This window comes from Phoenix dactylifera, chromosome 17, assembly GCF_009389715.1.
Source record: "Phoenix dactylifera cultivar Barhee BC4 chromosome 17, palm_55x_up_171113_PBpolish2nd_filt_p, whole genome shotgun sequence".
In the NCBI taxonomy this organism is placed as follows: Eukaryota; Viridiplantae; Streptophyta; class Magnoliopsida; order Arecales; family Arecaceae; genus Phoenix; species Phoenix dactylifera.
The window spans coordinates 12,746,991-12,768,612 of record NC_052408.1 but is presented as its reverse complement, the minus strand read 5'-3'; the positions used below and the strand labels follow the sequence as shown (position 1 = coordinate 12,768,612).

General features: G+C 39.3%; 1 protein-coding gene and 1 non-coding gene across 2 annotated transcripts; both read left to right on the top strand.

The window, feature by feature from the left end:
• Positions 1-1,907: 1,907 nt before the first annotated feature.
• On the top strand, positions 1,908-1,980 carry TRNAA-CGC. The gene has a single exon. It is a non-coding gene; the product is annotated as a tRNA-Ala (tRNA).
• A 621-nt stretch (positions 1,981-2,601) lies between these two features.
• Positions 2,602-4,595, top strand: LOC103718752 (trihelix transcription factor ASR3-like). The gene is made up of 2 exons (XM_039115244.1): positions 2,602-3,362; positions 4,054-4,595. Exons 1-2 carry the CDS (start codon positions 2,672-2,674, stop codon positions 4,374-4,376), a joined length of 1,014 nt encoding a protein of 337 aa, XP_038971172.1. The 5' UTR covers positions 2,602-2,671; the 3' UTR covers positions 4,377-4,595.
• Positions 4,596-21,622: the final 17,027 nt, after the last annotated feature.

Genomic DNA, 21,622 nt, shown 5'->3' with positions numbered 1-21,622 from the left:
TTGATCTCTGATTGCTAAGCAAAAGGATGCTACTATTAAATCTATAATGATTAATAATGACTAAGAATATATTAGGATATTGTGCATTTTGTAATGACGTATTTACCGATAAGCTATCATTTGTGGTAGTATGAAATTATGCAAGAGATGATGCAATATAGCAATGCTATATTTACTCATGAGCATCTATTTTTTACCATTAGAAACTTCCGATCATAGTACACCCATGGAGCTCTAAATGGTGCATCCCTACTTTCTATGCATACTACATGCTAGAATCTAGTTACTTTTTAAAATACATAAGTATCAAATCTAGGAAGATAATATAGTTGTTTATAATGTTAACATTCCAGTAAAGCATTAACTGGGTCACATTAGTTATAACAAATTAACATATAGACATCAATCACTTATCACTGCAAATAAAAAAAGAGTTGTTAACATCAAGCTGTATAGTTACATGAATTGTAAATGATAAAAGCGATTGCAGATATATGACACCATTTTTTGAAAAATTTAAATTATTTAATTCATTTAAAAACCTGTATAATAGACTAAATATTTACATGCGAGTTGCACTAATTTTTTGCAAGTCGACATTGGAACGTTCCTTCATATAAAAAATAGCGATACCATTTCATACAATGCCGTATTAACTTCTTGTTGTCACTACTTTTTTATTACATGCAAAGATGGTGTACTACAAAATGAAAAAGCTTCATGTGCGACCAAAAAACATGAAAACAAAGTCTTTGTTCTTTTTTTTGCAAGGTTGTTTTCACGTCTGCACTTTTATAAAGTCAAACTTTCATGTCATTTGACTTTCTAGTAGAGGAGCAAAAATGCATGCTTCTTAGCAACATGACTTACATCATGAAGTGGGTCTATAAAAATTTGTCTTGACCAATCCAATTATCAGAAATTAATAACTATGTTTTCTTTAGGAATATCAACTTGTCTATTAACTTCCTACACTACTTTTAAGTATAAAGTTCAAGAAGCATTAGTTTGAGCCTTCTAACTCCTAGCCTTTGGATAGATATGCAGCCAGCGATGCAGTAGCTTATAGCACACATGCTCGTTTATGATTATGCTGAATGAATATCTTATGCTCATGCTTCTATGCCTTGATCTAGTTATAATGAGTCTACACAAGTACTCTCATAGTTTCAAGATAATCCCAAAACTTGGTAAGCAAGATGTTAGGCAAAGGGATGTATTTGCATAATGTACATGTCTTTTAACTACCCTCATCGTACTATGCATTTAATCGGAATAATATAGATCATCATAGAAAAGTTACTAGGCATGAAGCGTTGTAGGAGTGCTTGAGTGCTTAATATAGAGTTGGAAAAACAACTAGATCGTGATGCTAGAAACTATACAATATTTAGACAAGCTACTTGTCATTTCATATTTAATTTCAGTTCTAAAGGTTGCAAAAATAATATCCCCTCAGGAAGCATGAATGGTATTCCAAACATGAAAAGAAAATTACAAATGATGCATTAAACGAGATGTATAATCGCCATTTTTCTCACACAACTAGCCAATCATAACATTCCAAGCCCAGTCAAGTTCTGGCTAGAAATCATAAATATTTATATCTTTTCCTACTAAGCCTTTATTCTATATAACTCAATATCTTTGGCTTTGTACAGGATATATCCTTTTGGTCCTTTGTCTAAGAGAATTTAGCGAAAATTAGTTTAATTCATACAAGCTTAAAAATTTTAGGTCATATTTCTTTTATTCTCTCTCTCTCTTTTTTTTTGAAATGTAAGTTTTGACTATCTCACACGATCCAATTAAACGGCCGTGAGCTTAAATTATAGCTTCCGGGTTGAAGCTTGTCTCGAGGCGTGAAATAAAGAATAATTAAAGTTCAAGAAGCTCCAACGGTCGTCGGGGGTGTAGCTCATATGGTAGAGCGCTCGCTTCGCATGCGAGAGGCACGGGGTTCGATTTCCCGCACCTCCAATTTCCGTTTCTATTTTCTGGTGAAAAATACTCACTTATGACTTACCTGAACTTGCACTCAAATATAATTTTTTTTATTAACGTGTCAGGTCCGGTTAAATAGCCGGGACGGTCAATTGAATCTTTGGTCGCAAAATTCTGCCTCCCCAAATGCTGCAACGCACAATAAAAAACGCGTGAAGTATTAATCCATCACCTTCAATGGTAGCGAGAAAACGTCTGCCATTACTGGCCCTTGCTTCCGTAACGGCCGTCCTACACCCGTTTAACTCTCCCCTCTCACTCTTTGCAAATATGTCCGTATTATCTAGTATACTTACTCATAAACTCCTTGATACACTATCAGTTAGCATGCATGAATTACGTCGGTGTTACAACACCTACCCACTTTACTCTTCCAGAGAGCATGAAAACGTGGGAGCCTGGTAGGCGTCAACGTTGACGGGCGTTAACAGCAGAGCCATTACGTTACGTAAACGCAATGGAACCTGGTGTCAAAGGACAAGGGTCAAGGGGGTATCCACTAATCTAAAATTCTTCTGGGGTTAACATGTAAAAGGAAGCACTAATAAAAAGAGCACCAGTTCACCACCCTCTCCCCCATAACCCCGTCCCCTCCTCGGCTCTCTCCCCGTTCCAACTCGTATGGTCTATTCTATTCCAAAAACTCCAAACCGATGCCCAAAAAGCCATGTCCGAGCCCTCGAACTCCGCCCCACTAGGCCTCCTCGACCACCACCACCACCATCCCCACCACCACCCGCCTCCGCCGCCGTCCTCCCCGTCGTCCTCCTCCCCCGCCCTCGCCCGCGACTACCGCAAGGGCAACTGGACCCTCCACGAGACCCTCATCCTGATCACCGCCAAGCGCCTCGACGATGAGCGCCGCGCCGGCGGTGGTAGCTCCTCCTCTGGCGCCGCCGCCCCCCGCTCTGCCGAGCAGCGGTGGAAGTGGGTCGAGAACTACTGCTGGAAGAACGGCTGCCTCAGGAGCCAGAACCAGTGCAACGACAAGTGGGACAACCTCCTCCGCGACTACAAGAAGGTCCGCGACTACGAGGCCCGCGCCACCGCCTCCACCGCAGCCGCCGCCGGAGGCGGCCCCTCCTATTGGGCCATGGAGCGGCACGAGCGGAAGGAGCGCAACCTCCCCACCAACCTAGCTGCCGAGGTCTTCGAGGCCCTCACCGACGTCCTCAGCCGCCGCGCTGCCCGCCGAGGCGGTGCCGGCGCCGCCGCCGCCGCCACCCCCGTTTCCCGTGCTCTCCCTCCGCCGCCGCCTCCTCCCCACGCGCTCACCCCGCCACCCCAGCCCCAGACGTTGGCGGCCACCCCTCCTCCGCCGCCCCGGCCTCCTCTGCCGGCACAACCCTCCGTTTCCGGTATGGTGGGAAGAATTAATGCACGTCATTGTTTTATCCATACGTATATTCCTTTTAATAAAAAACAAAACCCCCATTGTTTGGACATTTTATTACCAAAAAATTAGCTAGAAAGGATCTCTTGCGTGGGGTTAATGAATTGGTTCGGAGGTTCCCAAGATTAAAAGGGTAGCATAAGACTCCAATCGCAATCTGTCTGTGATACGCGTATCCATATTCCACCCCTCCTTTATCATTACTGTATTACATAAATATGGAAAGATTATAATATAATATCTCTTTTATATTTAACAGCTAGAACATATTATAATATATGACCTATTAAAGCTGGCATATTGCATGCATTCGCTTTCAATGGTGTTATAAAAGAATAAAACGGATTTGATTTTAATATATACCAAACATGCCAGTTATACCACACAAAGTTTCTACTTTGCCTTCATCTAATTTTTTTACAATAAAAAGCTATCACTTCTTCAAATAAATGTAGCCACTTTTCAATATATAAAGTTCAGAAAAAAAAGTATATAAAAAGGCTTCCTTTTTAGCTCCCAAACTTAAATACCATTGTTAACATAGAATTCACTTTGTTTAGTGTCATAAAAACAAAGCTGGCAACTTTTTTTTAGGCTACGTGTTAGAATATTTGAGGTTTTTTTATTTTATTATAAGTCAGTTTTGATGTTTACAGCGGAGATGACGGAGACGTCGGAGTCATCGGAGAACGAAGGGGTGGAGCCGGAGGCGAAGCGGCGGAGGCTCCGGCAGCTGGGTTCGAGCATGGTGCGGAGTGCGACGGTGCTGGCGAGGACGCTGCTGGCCTGCGAGGAGAAGCGGGAGCAGCGCCACCGCGAGATGGTGGATCTCGAGGAGCGCCGCCTCCGGATGGAGGAGGAGCGCACGGAGATGCGCCGCCAGGGCTTCGCTGGCCTCATCTCCGCCGTCAACAACCTCTCCGGTGCCATCCACGCGCTCGTCTCCGACCACCGCAACGGCGACGCCCGGTCAACCTAACTGAAACGAACCGGATCGGACCCGAGCATCCAATTTGCTTCCTGGTTTCGGATGTAAATAAGGGCCGAAAATGATGGTATTGTTATTTAACTTATTTTTTTAGGGTGCAATTATCGATTATTTTTTATATTTTTCCTTGTATTTCAGTCTAAAATCCTGTGGTGGGCCCTAGTCACATTTATGCATGTGGTAAATTTTAATGACTAAAATGCCATCTTTCTTGAAAAAATTAGCAACTGGATGCTCCGTTCCACTTCTAGCATATATGGCGGGACGGTTGAGATATGTGGGACCATGGAATGGACGGTTGTGCTTCTTTCGACCATACAGTTCAACTCTTCAACTTTGTGCCCCACCTATCGTACGGCCCGGACCACTGGTCCTATGCCGCTCTATCTTGCACTTATTTTACGCCTTTTGAGTTATTTTTTTGTTCCCTCTTTTGATCGTAGTCCTCCTGTGATCACCCCATCGGTCAAACTGTGTGGGGCCCAAGAATCAGCTTTTCTAAATGACAAAAGTGGGCCTGCTCGACACGGTGAACTACAGAAACACCTGATGTCTTTTGTCGGCTCCCCCCCTCCCGGTCCCCCTGCGCTTTGTCCTCTTCTCGGACGCAGGGGTATTTTCGTCACAAATGGAAAACATTTCCGAGACGAGAGCATTGATTGGCTGGTGCTGGTCCTGTTTGTCATCTGACGGTGATTCTCAAACATCCGAGACTCGACGAAGGCACCCAGGCCCCCACTTTCAGGTGGAGCCCAGGAGGTGATGGAGGGTGGGGATATGGGTGGCGGTGGTTTTCGGTGGGTTTAAGCCTTTAACGGGGATTTGGGTTCAATGGGGCTGACAGGGAATGCTAGGCTTGGCTGGCTGATCAGAGCCGTGGTCAAATCGGTTTGACCAGCGCCTCCGAGATCCCCTCCGGACGAGATCTCATTTCCCGGAAATACCCTTTCTTTTTATATCCCGTTCCCGAGTCCCGACACCGACCCCCGCGGCCCCGGTCGCGCCCGTAACGGCTTCATTGACGGCGGGATCGGTGCTTACCGTAACGGATCTCTAACGTTGTGATGGAGTAACGGTCACGGCGGAGAGGTTACTGTTTAGTGCTACTGACGGTGAGTACTTAAGAGGGGTGACGGGGGTCCTTAAAAATTCATCTTTAAAAGAAAAATATTAGTTGTGCCATGATTGTGATCTGAAATATATTTAAGTTTACATATTAGTGTAAATGATTGGGATCTATAATAGTAGTAAAAGTATTAATTCATGGTTGTGAACTTGTAAAAGTGCTCCGACTTTTGAGCCAGGAGCAGGAGGAGCGCAACTAGTAATGCGAACGGATTCGTGGGGAGAGTAGCAACGATATGTACATATTACTGAAAAGTATTAACTTATTTTATTTTTAATTGCTCTAATGACTCTCTAAATTATTTTTATAATATAGAATTAAAATAAAAAGATTCATTCGATTATTGATTTTCCAAAGGATTCATGAATTATGTAAAAATAATAGTGCTATATGTTTGTTGTTGGTATCGGGGATTCAATCGGATTGATTACTGAAGTAGCGTAGTGCATTCATGGAAACAGAGGAGTCCTTTTTATCGGCAGCCGGCAGGGTGAAATAATTGGGTTTGGACGCGGGTACGTGGGAGACTGATTGAGATTGTATCCTTGGGAACAGCTGAGCAGAGAGCTTCGCTGGCTGCTGCTTTTTTTCTCAGTAGTCAGAAACCCCCCTGACGCAGAATGCAGCAACAACTAATGATGGGTGTCCCCCCAGTCAAAGCTGGCAGTCAAAACCCTATTCACATACATACATACATACATACATACATACATACACACACACACATATATATATATATATATATATAGAGAGAGAGAGAGAGAGAGAGAGAGAGAGAGATTTGTAATAATGCCACGAAACCACACGCTACCCTGGAGAGACAGATATGGCTACCGTTCTGTTCTTTTTCATATGGACACTGACCTTTCCCACGAGGCATGTACAAAGTTTCCCACAACAACCCCCTATTGTTTTGTATAACTTGGTACGTCCAAACACCAAGCTTCCACAGCAAAAAAAAAAAAACACCAAGCTTCAAAAAGAAATCAATGTATAATTTGGCTGTTGGCGTTATTGGGATCCTGTTGGCAACATGGGAACTGTCAGGAGTGGGGGCTTTTTTCCTATCGCAATGTCACTTATCTTGATGTTAATTTGGCTACTTGGAATTAGCCTGCATCAAATATAAAATTTCATGTGGCAGTCATTTATGGTCATTACTAAATTAAAACATATAGCGGGCAATTTTTTACAAATATTATGTAGTGGCTAAATTTTTTATGACTGACAGTAAAAATAGTCACTAAAATCTATATTTGTTGTAGTGCCGGCTGATTCATATTCCCGTGATCGGAGAACTTCTGGCTATGATCTATTATATAGATGCATTCGTTATTAATTTGATGGCAATGGATTTGTGGTGTCACTAGAAACGAGTGCAAGAGACTTGTAAGAGATCCATGCCTTACCTTTTGTTGCATTCATTAGTTCGATGCATGGTAAGGTTCATTGACCCTGGAAAGATTAGAGAGAGAGAGAATTAGTTTCATGTATGATGGAATTTTCATGATATTCGCCTATGTAGATTGTAAATATCACTTGAATATTTATGCTTGATGCTAGTTTGCTATTATAAGGAAAACTCCTAGAGATCACAAACTTATCTTGAATGGGTCACCTTCCATCCAAAAAATGTGTCATTGGAATCATAGGATCACGGCCATCCATCATATGTTTCGGTCTTTTGCATTGCACATCCTGAGTACGTATACAAGATGCTCCTTGAGCACCTTTTAAACAGTCGCTCATGTCGTCCAGGCTCCATGGTCATGCTTGCTTCATTAAAGGGCCCTTGCAGGCGGTCTTCAGAAAGCTCTTTATGCAAAAGCCGAACACTCGCCCTTATCCAATGATTCGAGCATCCAAACCTCATAGGATTCTTAGAGAATTGAAAAGAAAAGAAAAGTTGAAACATAATTACAGCGATGGAACCTTTTCCCTGTCATGTCATATTGCTTTCGTTTTGCCTGTGATATGATTTCTTGCACCAAGAGAAACTCCTGAGAAGGAGGAACAAGAAAAGAAAGATTTAAAGAGAATAATCTCAAAGACAAAGGAAAGCCGCAAGGAATTTCCAGTCCTAACCATAGCTACAGTTGATTTGACTGTGTTGATTCCCTTCGCTTTATGTAGCCGAAGGTATGATTAATTTATGAATCAAACGACAGAAGTCAAGACTACGGAAAGACGCAAAAAGTTAGGCAACCCATGCAAAAAAGATTCTCTAAGAAGTTGAAAATTTGCGAGTAGGCATTACTTGAAGCATTCAAGACCAAACATGCAAGACATGGAAGCTCAAGTTGGCTTTTGACAGGCTTAATGTCCAAGTAGGATGCTTTGAAGTCTAATCATCAAAAACTAAACAAGGAAATGAAGAATTCTGATGCAAGAACACCTTGGCCTTGAGGCATCCCAACAAAATCTTGGTCCCAATTAGATATTCCTGACTCTTTGGGTTCATGACTTCTGATGGATGATCAAGTTTAGCCAATGCCGTTGAATACATACAAATTGCACAATTTATGTGGATGTCTAAGTGAAAGTCGCCTGCACGTTGCACGGCTATCATAATTGCAAGTTTGGCATTGAGCCAAGCTCAAGCTTCTACTTATTTTTGCAACCTGGGTCTCTAGCCTTACAAGTTGCTGAGTCAGAGCTGGCTTGAGCCTGTGATTTACGCGAAGACCATGCTGCTCATCAACAGCTTCATTCATTTGCACCCCTTCTTCATTCAGCCTAAGAAGCTTCGTACCATCATTAACAGCCAACTCTATGATCCAGTCTGCAATGTTGCCCAGAGTCAATTTATAGTGTTTTTAATAAAAAGAAAAGGTATGTAACTGTTCATGGACAAACAGGTAGCAGCATTTCAACGTGGGCAAAAACTCAAAGACAATGGATGAAGTGTGAAGGCCTGGGCCTGTCTACTTGACCGGCCCATGCTTGGCCCAACAAGCTGGCAGTGCGTGTTTTGCGCGACCAGCAGTGTTGGGATTCTTCTTCTTCTCCTCCGACGACTCGGGATAAAGTCAGAGTCCTAAGGTCGCCGGTACCCCCTCCCCTCTATGGCCTGCCTAGGGTTCCTCTATAAAAGGTATCCCCTCCCCTCTATGGCCCTCTATCGACGATGATCACATCTCTTTCTCTCTTTTCTCCTTTGGGGATCATAGCATCCCGTTACTGTGCCCATCAAAAATTTGGGCTATGGTGCTTGCTGAAGTAGGTAAGAGCCTTGATACCCCCTTTCTCTTTATTTTCCCCGGCGATATGAGCCCTGCTATCCGAGCGACTTGCACAGCCCATCAGATCTGGCTAGCAAGGAACGCTCGCACCTTTGGCGAGCGCAGGATGTCGCCGAGGTTTGTTACGGAGTTTGCTCGTGCACTGGCGATGGTGTCCAGACTCACCATCCCTTCAGATACACCCTTGATAGCTCGGGACACCTGGGGTTCCTTCTCTGCTCAGGCAACTCCTCGGACGGTGTTTTTCACCTAGGAGCCCCCACCCCCGAATTTTCTCAAGGTCAACTTTGATGGGTCGTATTGGATGGAGGTACGCGAGGCGGGGAAGGCTTCGTTATACGGGACCATCATTCCAGGGTAGTGGCAGCGGGCGGTTGCCGGTTGTTCGACATATCAGTTCCAGGGGCGGAGTTGTGAGCTGCCTGGGCAGGTCTTCGCAATGCGCGGCAGGTGCTGCGGGCCAGCTTGATCATCTTGGAGGGCGATTCGACTATGGTTATTAGGTGGATTCGGCGGGGACCGAGTGATGATAGCACATACCACCCTCTGATCCGAGACATTGGGATGATAGTGAGGGATGGCGTGGCCTTTGAGGCCAAGCATGTATTCAGAGAGGCCAACGGGGCGGCTGACTGGGTAGCTGCATACGCGGCCCACCACTCAGGATACGCCCTGTGGGCAGGAGAGAGGGAGCTGCCATTGGCACTATGTGAGATTGTGTATTTTGATTTTTTTGGGTATATTCGGACACGCGTTGTCTGAAGAACCTGTTAAAGCAAAATAAAATAAAATAAAATAAAAATATGAGCCCTGCCATCCAAAAAATTGACCAGAAATCGACCAAGAGACTCTCTATTTGCATCCCTTATTCATGTCTCTTATTTTCATTGTTTTCTTTTTTTTTTCAGCTGGCATTTGTCGCTGAGTGCCTCAGCCCCTTCCCTACATCGGCCCCTAGCTGGAGCCAAACCCTAGCCAACGGCGAGTCGACTAGGATCCGAGGACGACTGAGCTAAAAAATCCTCCCTCCTTAGCCCTATTTTTGGACTGAATTTAGCTAGCTGGCTACTTTCAGTGGCTGCTCTCCACTGCCTTTCTTTCTCTCTCTTTTCCCTCTTTTTCTCTCTAAGAAGACTCTAAGGCCCTGTTTGGGGGAGCTTTTGGAGGGCCAGAAAGCACTTTCTGGCCTTCCAAAAATACTTTTAGATGAAAAACTGTGTTTGGTAAATTTTTCAAAAAGCTGTTTCAGCTTTTGCGGGAAGCTGAAAACAGCTTTTGGGAGGAAGCTCCAATTTGAAGCTTTTGGGAGGAAGCTGTTTTAGCTTTTTCGGAAAGCTGTATTTTTGACAAAAATGCCCATATTAAAATATAATAATTACATAGCTTCCCTTTATAAACCTAAAAATGTGCTTGAGCCACGAACCCTAGCCGTCAGACTCCTTTCCGTAAGAAAATGTATTTTTCTTTTCAATTTTTGTATGCATATCTTGAACCACATTTTATCACCTAGCTAGAAAAATTGTTAGAGAGATAAATGATCATTCGAAGGATGAAAAATTAATTTACATTAATATTTTATACCTTTATTTTTGTATTATACTATAAATATAATATCATATTATATTATATCATAATACAATAATATGTTATGTTAAATAATTTAATATTATGTTATATTATGAAAAATTAATTTATACTAATAATTATAATATTTTATACCTTTATTATTGTATTATACTATAAATATTATATTATATTACATTACATTATGATACATTAATATGTTATTTTAAATAATTTAATATTATGTTATATTATGAAAAATTAATTTATACTAGTAATTATAATATTTTATACATTTATTATTGTATTATACTATAAATATTATATTATATTACATTACATTATAATACATTAATATGTTATTTTAAATAATTTAATATTATGTTATATTATGAGAAATTAATTTATACTAATAATTATAATATTTTATACTTTTATTATTGTATTATACTATAAATATAATATATATTATATTATATCATAATATATTAATATGTTATGTTAAATAATTTAATATTATGTTATATTACCAAATATTAATTTACTCTAATAATTATATTACTATTATGCTATATTAACATAATATTATTTTATATTACAATAATATTATACTATATCGTATATTTATGTATTAATTTATGTTATGTTTTATTATGTTCTGTTGTATAATACTATGCAATGTCCTTTATGGTAATTTTGTCATACAAAAGTACTTTCTCAGTTTGTTTACCAAACACAAAACAAAGTACCACAGCACTTTACGAATGTAGTTACCAAACAGCAAACAGCTTTTTATAACAGCTCTACTTCAGACAGCTCTACTTCCAACAGCTCTACTTCCAACAGCTCTACTGCCAACAGCTCCTCCAAACAGGGCCTAAGTATCCAATCCTATCTCCCTACCTTATGGAGTTGGGTTGACCCCTGCAAAGAGGCCCTAAATCATCAGGTGTCCAAGTAACCTGTCGGACTGATCATCTCGGCCCTATTGAGTGTCCCTGAAACCTACCATTGATGATCCTGTGGAACGATCTTGGCCTTGATCGAGTCCGTGCTTCATAATTTATTGATCGACCTACCTAGAGTTGACCCATTTAGAACCACCACACATCCAGTCAAACGTCCCCTTTTCTTATTATTTTTAATATTATTAAAGTTATTGAATAGGTGTTAATTTTGTCTTTAATGTTTTAAATAGGTTTAGCAGGCTTGCCTAGTGAAGTTTGACAGTCTAAGGCGGAAGAGATAAGTAAATCTTACACTCATTATTTTTCAAATTATCAGATTTTTCGTGCATAAGGTGTGCTTGTGGAGATATCATATTTTTCTTAAAATTATGAATTAGCTTATGTATTATGAAAATTATACTTTATTATGAAAAGTATTTCCGTGAGTGTTTTTAATGAAAATAACATGTTTATGCAGCACGAATCTTATCAAGCCATTTAGTATTTTTTATCTATTCATGTGTGAGTTTTAAGAAAAAGATATAAATATTCTAAAAACTCTCAAATAGCTATGTATGATCATTTAGAATTGGAGAAGATCGATACCCAGAGTTTGCACCCATACAAAACACAACCTTGCTAACGGGTATAAAGTTGATGTACAAAAATTCAATCGCTGTCGATTACGAAACATGGCCCTACTACAAATATAAAATGATTGTAGCATGAATATCTATGACACATGCTTGAACTATGATAGAGTTAAATAACATGAAGCGTGATTTTCGAATTTATTTGCAATATAAACTTGGAACTGTGTTTATAAAAAATGGATGATTTATTCATGCATGATTCATTTTATGACTTGCTTTATTATAATATATATATAAATAACTTTTTATGCTTGATCGTGTACAGTAGTGTAAGTTTTACATATTGAGCTGTGTCGCTCATATAATTTAATTTTTCTTTTTACTTTCCAAAGGAATAGAGTCAGTAGGAACAAAGAATGGTCCAGGCTTGGAGTTCGTGCTAGCAAACATGACAAATGGGTAGAAGAATTTTAGTATTTTAATTGACTATGAATTTGTAGTTAATGATTTTCTGGATTTTGAAAATTATTGGTTTCATATTTATACTTGGATTTAGATGCTTTGAACTGGTATTAGTTTTATTTAATGGATGATGGAATTGAATTTTTATTTATTATATTTTGTTTGAGATAGATTTGGAAGCTAAATATAATTGTTGGCTTCATGTCAGCTGTATACCCTTCGATAGCATCGCTGTGTTATGTCCCGAATTTGGGGTATAACAAAAAGGCTCAAGTATTTTGCATCATAAAAAAATCATAACAATATAATGCAATAAAAAACCATAACAATGTAGACATCAAGCTGATATCCATTTATGTTCAACGAGAACCGGATATCCTGCACTGGTTTTGGCCCCCATTTAGTTTCACGAGGCTACATTGGGCTTTTACAGGGCTTGGCCTTTTGAAAGGCTGTTCTTGGCCCATTTAGAACCACCGTCTCGGGCCCATCAAAGGCTGGGTTGGCAACAGGCTGGTTGTACAATCTCTCTGTTGGGCTTGAACCAACAAGTATAAAAATATAACATCATATTAGATTCGAGAAAAATGTTATGGGATTCGGATTTGCTCAAACACGCACGCACACAAAAAAAAATCCTCTCATCTTCCCTCAGGGGAAAAAAATCCTCTTCTCATTGCTCGGCACATCTCAATTCGATGCACAATTTTTCTTTTTACAGCCTTTAATTGCATTATTTTCTTTATAATATGAATTATTTTCTAAATTCTCTCTCTTTTTTTTCTTTTAAGATTCTGCATCTTTGCCCCAGCCAAATTGTTCCTTGTTCCCAGATGAGTAACATGTGACCATGCATCCACGCACTTTAGAGGTAGAGGGAACGGATACAGATGATTAGGCTCAAAGCTAAATAGCTTATACTTTTCTATATCAAGATCTTCTTATAACCCGATTCGAACTCTCCATTTCTCACCAAAATCGAATCACCCCATAAGCTACTAAAATGTTTTGCATCTTTGCCCCCAGCCAAATTATTCCTTGTTCCTAGATGAGTAACATGTGACCATGCATCACGCACTTTAGAGGTAGATGGAATGGATACAGATGATTAGGCTCGAAACTAAATAGCTTCTGCTTTTCTATATCAAGATCTTCTCATAACTCGATTCAAACTCTCTGTTTCTCACTGGTATCGAATCACTCCATAAGCTACTAAAATGTTTTAATGTTTATAAGGGCAATTTAGACGTTCAAACAATTCTGATTGACATACTTGATGTCAAAATCATATTATGATATCAATAATTGAAAAGATGACCTAATAAAACATTTTGGTGTTTAAGAGCACATGTTATAAGTTTGAACAGTTCTGGCCGACATACTCGACATCAACCATGGCAGAATTATAATTTATAGCCTTGCAATATAGTTGATTATGACCTTGATTTGCAGGTCAATACTGCACTTAAAACAACATCTCAGTAGGTATATATGTAACCGTTGACTCAGGACCTGACGTGAAGTTTGCCTTGGTCCTCGCATTAATAAGACCGAGGAATCTCTTACTTGCAAATTAGTCCACCTTGAATCCTATTGACCGTGAAACCCAATTAGATGGAGTATCCCGGTACTCCATTGAGAAACACATGCAGCTTAGAAACAGATTTATCCGTTGAAGAGAAAAGGATGGAATGGAGTTATTGCAACTTCTTGATTACCGAATCTGAACGTTGGACCCCTACGCGTACTAGAATGATCTCCAATCTCGTGGCACTAGCATGGCTCTTCTTTTCTCATTCTCGCTTTTGTTTTTTCATTTCAAATCCTTCTACCGAGTCAAAATACTATGCTTTTGTCATCAAATAAACATTAACAGTTCTCCAATTTAATTATTTTGGGTGTGACTCGTGGTACAAAGACTCCAGACTTTCAGCTAATCAGTGAATGAAAAGCTTGCATGTTGTGCTTTGACTATTAGCTATTAGATTAGACAGCAAAACAGTTTCTATGCATGCATGCTTACCTGCTGCACTGAATGTGATATCTCCTTTCTTTATTATATTTCTAACGTTATAAGCTAATATTTTCGCTGCGCTGAAGAATTCCAAACCTTCAAGGGACACGAGCCTTATAATAAGATGATGGATAGCAACCAGCCAACCACAAACAACTCCAGGGAGTGAAAGCAATCAATAATATCTCGGAACTAGTTGCTCTTTAATCAAATAGCATTTCGTAAAAGTTGTCCTCCCGCAAGTTACATTAATGATGCCGGTATGATGTCCTCTGGACTTGTAGTAAAGTTGAATGTTAAGCATGTTCCGATTGACTTTGCTTGGAGTCATTTCCATCTTATAGGAGACTAAACAACCTTGGAAGGCAAGTGCTTGGCAAGTGGTACTCACACCAAGCTTTTCTTTTCGTTGACCGCAGCATATATACGAGTCAAATGAAGTTGTAAAATGTCTCTTAGCAAAAAAAAAATTCATGAGATTATTTTGCCCATGAGGAGACCTTTCTGCAGTCTTAATATCTCTTCATCTTATTCTTCACATGAACTCAAAATCTAAATGTGTAATATTCTTCATGGCGTTTTATAGGTGGAAGTCCAGTGGTTTCACTGCAGTGAATTTGGAACTTACAAGAATGAGAAGCTTTTAACTTGAACAAAGATGGTTCCACTCAAAGATCACCTTAAAAGAAAATTTTGTTTGATCTGAGAGAGAAATTAATACTCCGACGACCGTTCAAAATTTACATTTTACATTATAATAGAAAAATTGTTCAGAATATTATATTAGAAAACTACAATGCTTCCTGGTAAACTGTGTTCACATGCATAATGATTGACATAACGATATATTTTATGCTAAGACCACGATTATAATACCGGCAATGGTTACTTGATTATAACTCAATGGTTTCTATATATATGTCGCTACTTTGTCTTGGTACCAAAGCATCGTAGCTTAAACTGATAGTGACATTAATTGGTGAGTCAATATACTCAAACCAGATCATTATAAAATAAAGAAACGAAATTTAATGAGTCAATACAAATTCAGAGTTGGTGGTCTTGTATGTGTGGACTCGATTCACATGTGAAGATTGCCTAAGAATTTCCAAGGAGTCAAGAGGTTTGGCGAAGGTAGTTTTCAACAAATTGCACCCTAGGTTAGCAAGACAAGTATGTCATTTCTTCATGACATATTTACTTACATTGTCTCGGACCACTTCAAACAAGAAACCACCATTTTTTTAGGGTAATTGATGAGTCAATACAAATTCTGAGTTGGTGGTCTTGTATGTGTGGACTCGATTCACATGTGAAGATTGCCTTAGAATTTCCAAGGAGTCAAGAGGTTTGGCGAAGGTAGTTTTCGACAAATTGCACCCTAGATTAGCAAGACAATTTTGTCATTTCTTCATGACATATTTAATTACATTGTCTCAGACCACTTCAAACAAGAAACCACCATTTTTTTAGGGTAACAACAAAGCTCGTGGCACAAGAAAAGTAGGATTTTTTTTTTTGAGTAGGTGGATGAATTTTTATTCGGATGAATCTTCATCAACCCTTTCTTCCACAAGAAAGATATCTTATAATTTACTTAGAAGTGTACATAATGTGCCGATGGATTTCTCCTAAAAAAAAAATCTATAAAATATGTTACCTAAACATATGCATTGGATCTTCCACTGGTAATTTCTGCATAATTTCTGTACGTAATTGGTTGTGTTGTCAACATAATATTTTCTAAAAAATGGGTGACAAATGTACACACTTCTCATTTTAATTACAAAGGACCTGACAGGGCCATTTGGGCCATTTGAGCCAGTCTAATGGGCTACCTGGCCATTTGCTTCCACATCCTTTGTGCTCTGTGTCCATGCGTTGTCCAACATGGTTGTTCGATTGTTCCTGCATCAGAAAGAGACTATTAATAATTGAGAAATGCCAGCTCGGTCTTCTATTCAAATTTTATTATACATAGTTCATCATAGGATAAACTAACCTTGGAATAGGTGGTCTTTGATAAACGCTTTCAAGACAAGTATGTTTAGGCATCAATTGCCAACATCTATTTCCTAAAATTTATAGAAGTTTTGACAACCTATTAGTATTTAGGGGGCTCCTATAAATCTTTGAAACCATTTCACCCCAGATGAATGTGTCGCAGCAGGCAAGGAGAATAAGAAAACAAGAAGTAAAAAAAAAACAACACACAATATGTATGTAGTTTGGTCTATTGACCAATATTTATGGGCAGAGACGATGCAAAAGTTTTATTACAAAAAGTTGAAAATTACAGTACAAGATTTCCCCACAAACTCTCAACTATTATTTTCTTTTAGGGTTCCAAAAGATATATATAATAGAAAAAGTCGATTTGAACTCGAATTAATGTACTACGATAATCAAATTAATCCGATCTACATCAGCTTTGTCCTTGCACCCTCGGCTAACGATTCCTACAGCCTAACTGAAAAATGGATGGCAACCTATGAAATCTTTTTTCTTTGCTTCATGAGCTCCTTTCTAGAAAAAAAAAAAAAAGAACGAAAAGGGTCCTTTTTGGCTCTCGAATGCTTGAACGCTCAAGATATACTTAACAGAACGTAATACATAAGAGGCAATATTATAATATTACTACATGCATTGCATAAAGACCTCACCCTCGTAATGCAACAATGCGTCCAAACATATTATACAGGTGGATCAAAACAATTTTCAGGGGACTAAGGATGCTTGCCAAAAGCCAAGTTCTTATTTTACCATCAATTTTTGTAAAGACTAAAGCCTACAACCATTTTCAGGTTTTAGGCGGGCCTTTTCTATTATATACAGTCATAAACTGCATAAAAATTGCTATTAAATGACTTGATAGCTATAAAAGCAACATTTATAAATACACTACTAGCATTTATAAATGTTGTTGTTAGACTCTAGATTGAGGTAGGACTGCGCTCGCAATGTATCGAGGTCTGTCGGAACCAAAGTCTCCAAGGTCGGTCGAAGCTGAAGTGGAAGGCAGGATCAATCTGCGAGAAAGTCTCTTTACCGGAAGGTTTCTAATGGAGGACTCTCTGATGCTTAAGTCAAATATCTAAAGCAACAGTAAAAAAGCAAGAATGAGTAGAGAGAAGTAATAGATTGTTTACATGAGGATCCCCTGTTACCTCTATATATAAGATGAGAGTGTTGTTTGTTATCTGATTTATCATAAAGTGTCATGACTGCATGGTAATAAATAATTGTGCATTCAACCATATAGTAACAACTCTCTGTTATTATTATTATTTGATGATAACCATACGAATTATATATTAATTGCCTTTATTGCTATTTTTGCAATGATCTTCGGCATTATTCTCGTATCGAACAGGCCAGAGTGGCATTTTAGTCCATACGAAACGCATTTATCTTAGCTAAAATCAAGGTTAAGATGGTGTTGGATGACCAATATTCTTCGCATCAATAAAGGGATATCTTTCGGCTCCTTTAAACTTTTGCTCTCATTCTACTATTGGTGAGATGACCAAGAGAGAGAGAGGACTACATATAGGACAAGGTGCCACCTTTCGTTCAAAAAGATTTCCATTTAATTATTTTCTCTCTTTTTGGACCATGAAAAAAGGTCTTGGATCTCTAGGTGGCCAGACAGCAAGCATAAATGTGACAGGTCCCTTTAACTCGAATCGCTATCAATGACGGACAGCCCGGCGACGTGTGCGTTCGACCTCATGCAAACCAGACTTCCCAATGGAAGCAGCCACGGAACTCAACGTGTGTTGTGTGTGCGTGTGACTCCCACTCTCTCTCTCTCTCTCTCTCTCTCTCTCACACACACACACACACACACACACACGCACGCACGCACGCACGCACGCAAACTCCAAGCATGCACTCGTGCCTTTTGCTGGCTGTTGGAAAGGAGTTTTCTTTGAAATGGGAAGATGGGCGCCGATGTCTCCCGCGTTCATACGGCAACCACAACCATGAGAGGTAAAGAGCCACAAGCCTATCACTTTCTGTCCCGTTACGTTGAGACCACGCAAATTAACCTCGGCAGGCAGCATCGCATTTTTATTCGACTTCAGAGCTACTGTTCATGGAAGATGTAACATGTCCAAAGCTGTGAAGACCAATAACGATAACATCATAAAGTATGAGTTCTTTTATTTTATTATATATCTGGGGTCTACTATTTCACATTGATCTTGATGTTTATTTAAATTCATTTATCTTTTTTTTTTCTGGTGAAGAACATAGTTGGTAAGCAGTATCTATCGGAAATATTGCTCATTGTCTTCACAAAATACTTCATAGACTACGACATGCATCACATGTTGTCGCTATAAAAAAAATTCCGAGTATCAACCATATATCATGATTGCCTGCATCAATATCCAATATAACAAACTTGTATTCTTGCTAAGATAAAAGTTTTGCCTTGATTCTTTTAACCCTAGGTTGCCACTTTGGCTGGCTTTGTGTTATATTTGGGTGGTGGGTGAAGTTTTAAACTCGTGGTTCATGCTGCAGCTTTGAGTAGACCATGTCTAGTCCGATCAACTACTATTGGTAATTGATTGGCCGGATACTCTTGCTATTTCTGAGAAACTATGTTTTAGACTTAGCCAAAGTGTCAAAAAGAAAAAAAAAAAAAAAGGCACCTTAGTAAGGCATCTTAGTTGTTGAAATGAAGTTTTGAACTTCACGAGTTTTGAAACTTTAGGCCCAACGAGGTTCACGGTTGCTGCAAATTATTGTTTTTTCTTTTATATTCCATCTCTTGTTTTTGGGTTAAAGATTGCTTTAGCTCCCAGATTAGAGCACAACTATAAAGCTGGGGCAAAATATTGGAAACTGACAAAAGGCTGAAACTTTGAACAGTGAGGGAAGAAGAATAGATGGAGGAAGACTCACTTTATTTCTTCACCGAAGTTCATTGATTACATCATGAACACATCTATTTATAAGTAAGTCTGAAACTAACTTAACTAGTACAACTGAAATCAACTGAATTCAGTTATCAGTTGAACTGATCAACTGAATTTGGTTAGTGGTTAAGCTTCCTCCTCAGCTCCAGCTCAGCTCCATCTCGTCACACCAATCCTCATCAGCATGTGAGTCAGCGTATCGGTGGCGTATCAGGCAGCATATCAGTGAAGCTTTGGTGGAGCCCAGGTTGAGTTCAGCAGCTGTAACAGAGGCGTATCAGCAGCTATGTTTCAAGACTCTCCCTCAAGATGAGCAATAAATATTGTGAATACTCATCTTGGACAAAAGGAGAATAAACTGAGAAGAGTTGTGCTTTAGTGAGAATGTCTGCTAATTGATATTGAGAGCGGACATGCAATATGTGAATGATCCCCAACTGAACTTTCTCTCGAAACAAATGACAATCCAATTCAATATGCTTAGTTCTTCCATGATAAACTGGATTAGTGGCTAAGGATAAGGCTGCTTTATTGTCATGACAAAAGGCTGAAACTTTGAACAGTGAGGGAAGAAGAACAGATGGAGGAAGACTCACTTTATTTCTTCACCGAAGTTCATTGATTACATCATGAACACATCTATTTATAAGTAAGTCTGAAACTAACTTAACTAGTACAACTGGAATCAACTGAATTCAGTTATCAGTTGAACTGATCAACTGAATTTGGTTAGTGGTTAAGCTTCCTCCTCAGCTCCAGCTCAGCTCCATCTCGTCACACCAATCCTCATCAGCATGTGAGTCAGCGTATCGGTGGCGTATCAGGCAGCATATCAGTGAAGCTTTGGTGGAGCCCAGGTTGAGTTCAGCAGCTGTAACAGAGGCGTATCAGCAGCTATGTTTCAAGAGAAACCCAGCTGTGATCCCCGTTTTGCTTTTCCTATCTAATTAATCGCAGCCAACATAGTTAAATGGAATGGACAAGTTCTACAAAATTGGCTGTTTAGTAGTTTTCTTTAAAATCCCTCTGTGTTCACATTAGACTTGTATGAGTCATCCGTTGTAGCCAAAAACAAAAAAAACAAAAAATCCCTTTGTCAGATTAACGAGTCACAAAACTTTAAAAGTGAGTTTTAACAATATATTTTTTATTATTTTTCATAAAACCTATTTTATATAGAGTCATGTTTGATCTATTTAAAGAACCAACATTTAAGAAAAGAACCCTTAAAATTTTTGACACAGAGTGAGGAAAACCCACCGACATTATGATTATGTAGGTCCTATGCGCCATCCAAGATTTAAACCTGAAACCTTTCATTGCTATGTAGAGGAGAAATAACCATTAAGGCAAGTCCCAATTCATGGCTAACCCAGTTAAAACTATTTCATTGAAAAATTGAAATAGCTTCTACATCAATTCACTCTTCAATTCCTTCCCACAAAAGCTCTAACTAATTCCATTTGTTTACCTACGTACGCTTTCAGTACCTGGGAACCAAACAAAGCATCAAGTTTTAATTCTTAAAAATTTTTGCTAAGAGGAAACAACCATCGTGCAATTGACCCACATAGATTACCGAGTTATATCCAAGTAAATCATCCTTCCTTTTGTGCGACCCAAGATTCATCCCCAAAAGCGTGCTTGCTTTTTGACACCATGCAAGACACGCGAAACTGGAAACATAAAACGGAAATAGTTAATTTAATCTAAAAAAGAACACTTTTGGGGATACTTCCCTTTTGACGGTTGACAATTGACTCGTACTTTCTTCTATAGTGCACTCGTTCAACATCAACACAAGTTTATAGCAAGCATTCCCAATACACCTAAAGAAGACATGGGGAACCATCAGTGAAACTTACTGCTAAGACCGAGATAGCAGTCTCTCATGTTTCGTTCCTTGCCTTGGAATCAATCGGAGATTAATGAAGGGCATGGGACTCGTCACCATGGAACTTGCCCCACCTACCTTGGTTTCTTTTTCTCTTAGATTTTTGACGGGTCAAATGGACTTTGGCTTGTACCATCGCATTGGAGTGTTGCCTTAAAAAAGGATCCTGATTAGCCACTTAGTTGAAATTTCTAAACGTATACGATCCTCCAGTAGTGCATGGGAGAGAGAGAGAGAGCATAATAAATCCTAGAGATTAGATCAACGCCATCAAGGCACGCAAAGGCAAATACAAGAGCTATTTAACGGAGGAGCACTTGATTTGATGCTTTGGATCCATTAGATCGATCATGGACAACATGTACTGGTTGTAGAGAGGCAACATGCACCAACCTCGTTTTATAATGCGTAGGGTGGACTGCCCAATAGCATGGCGAGGAAGAATATATATAACTGCTAGAAAAA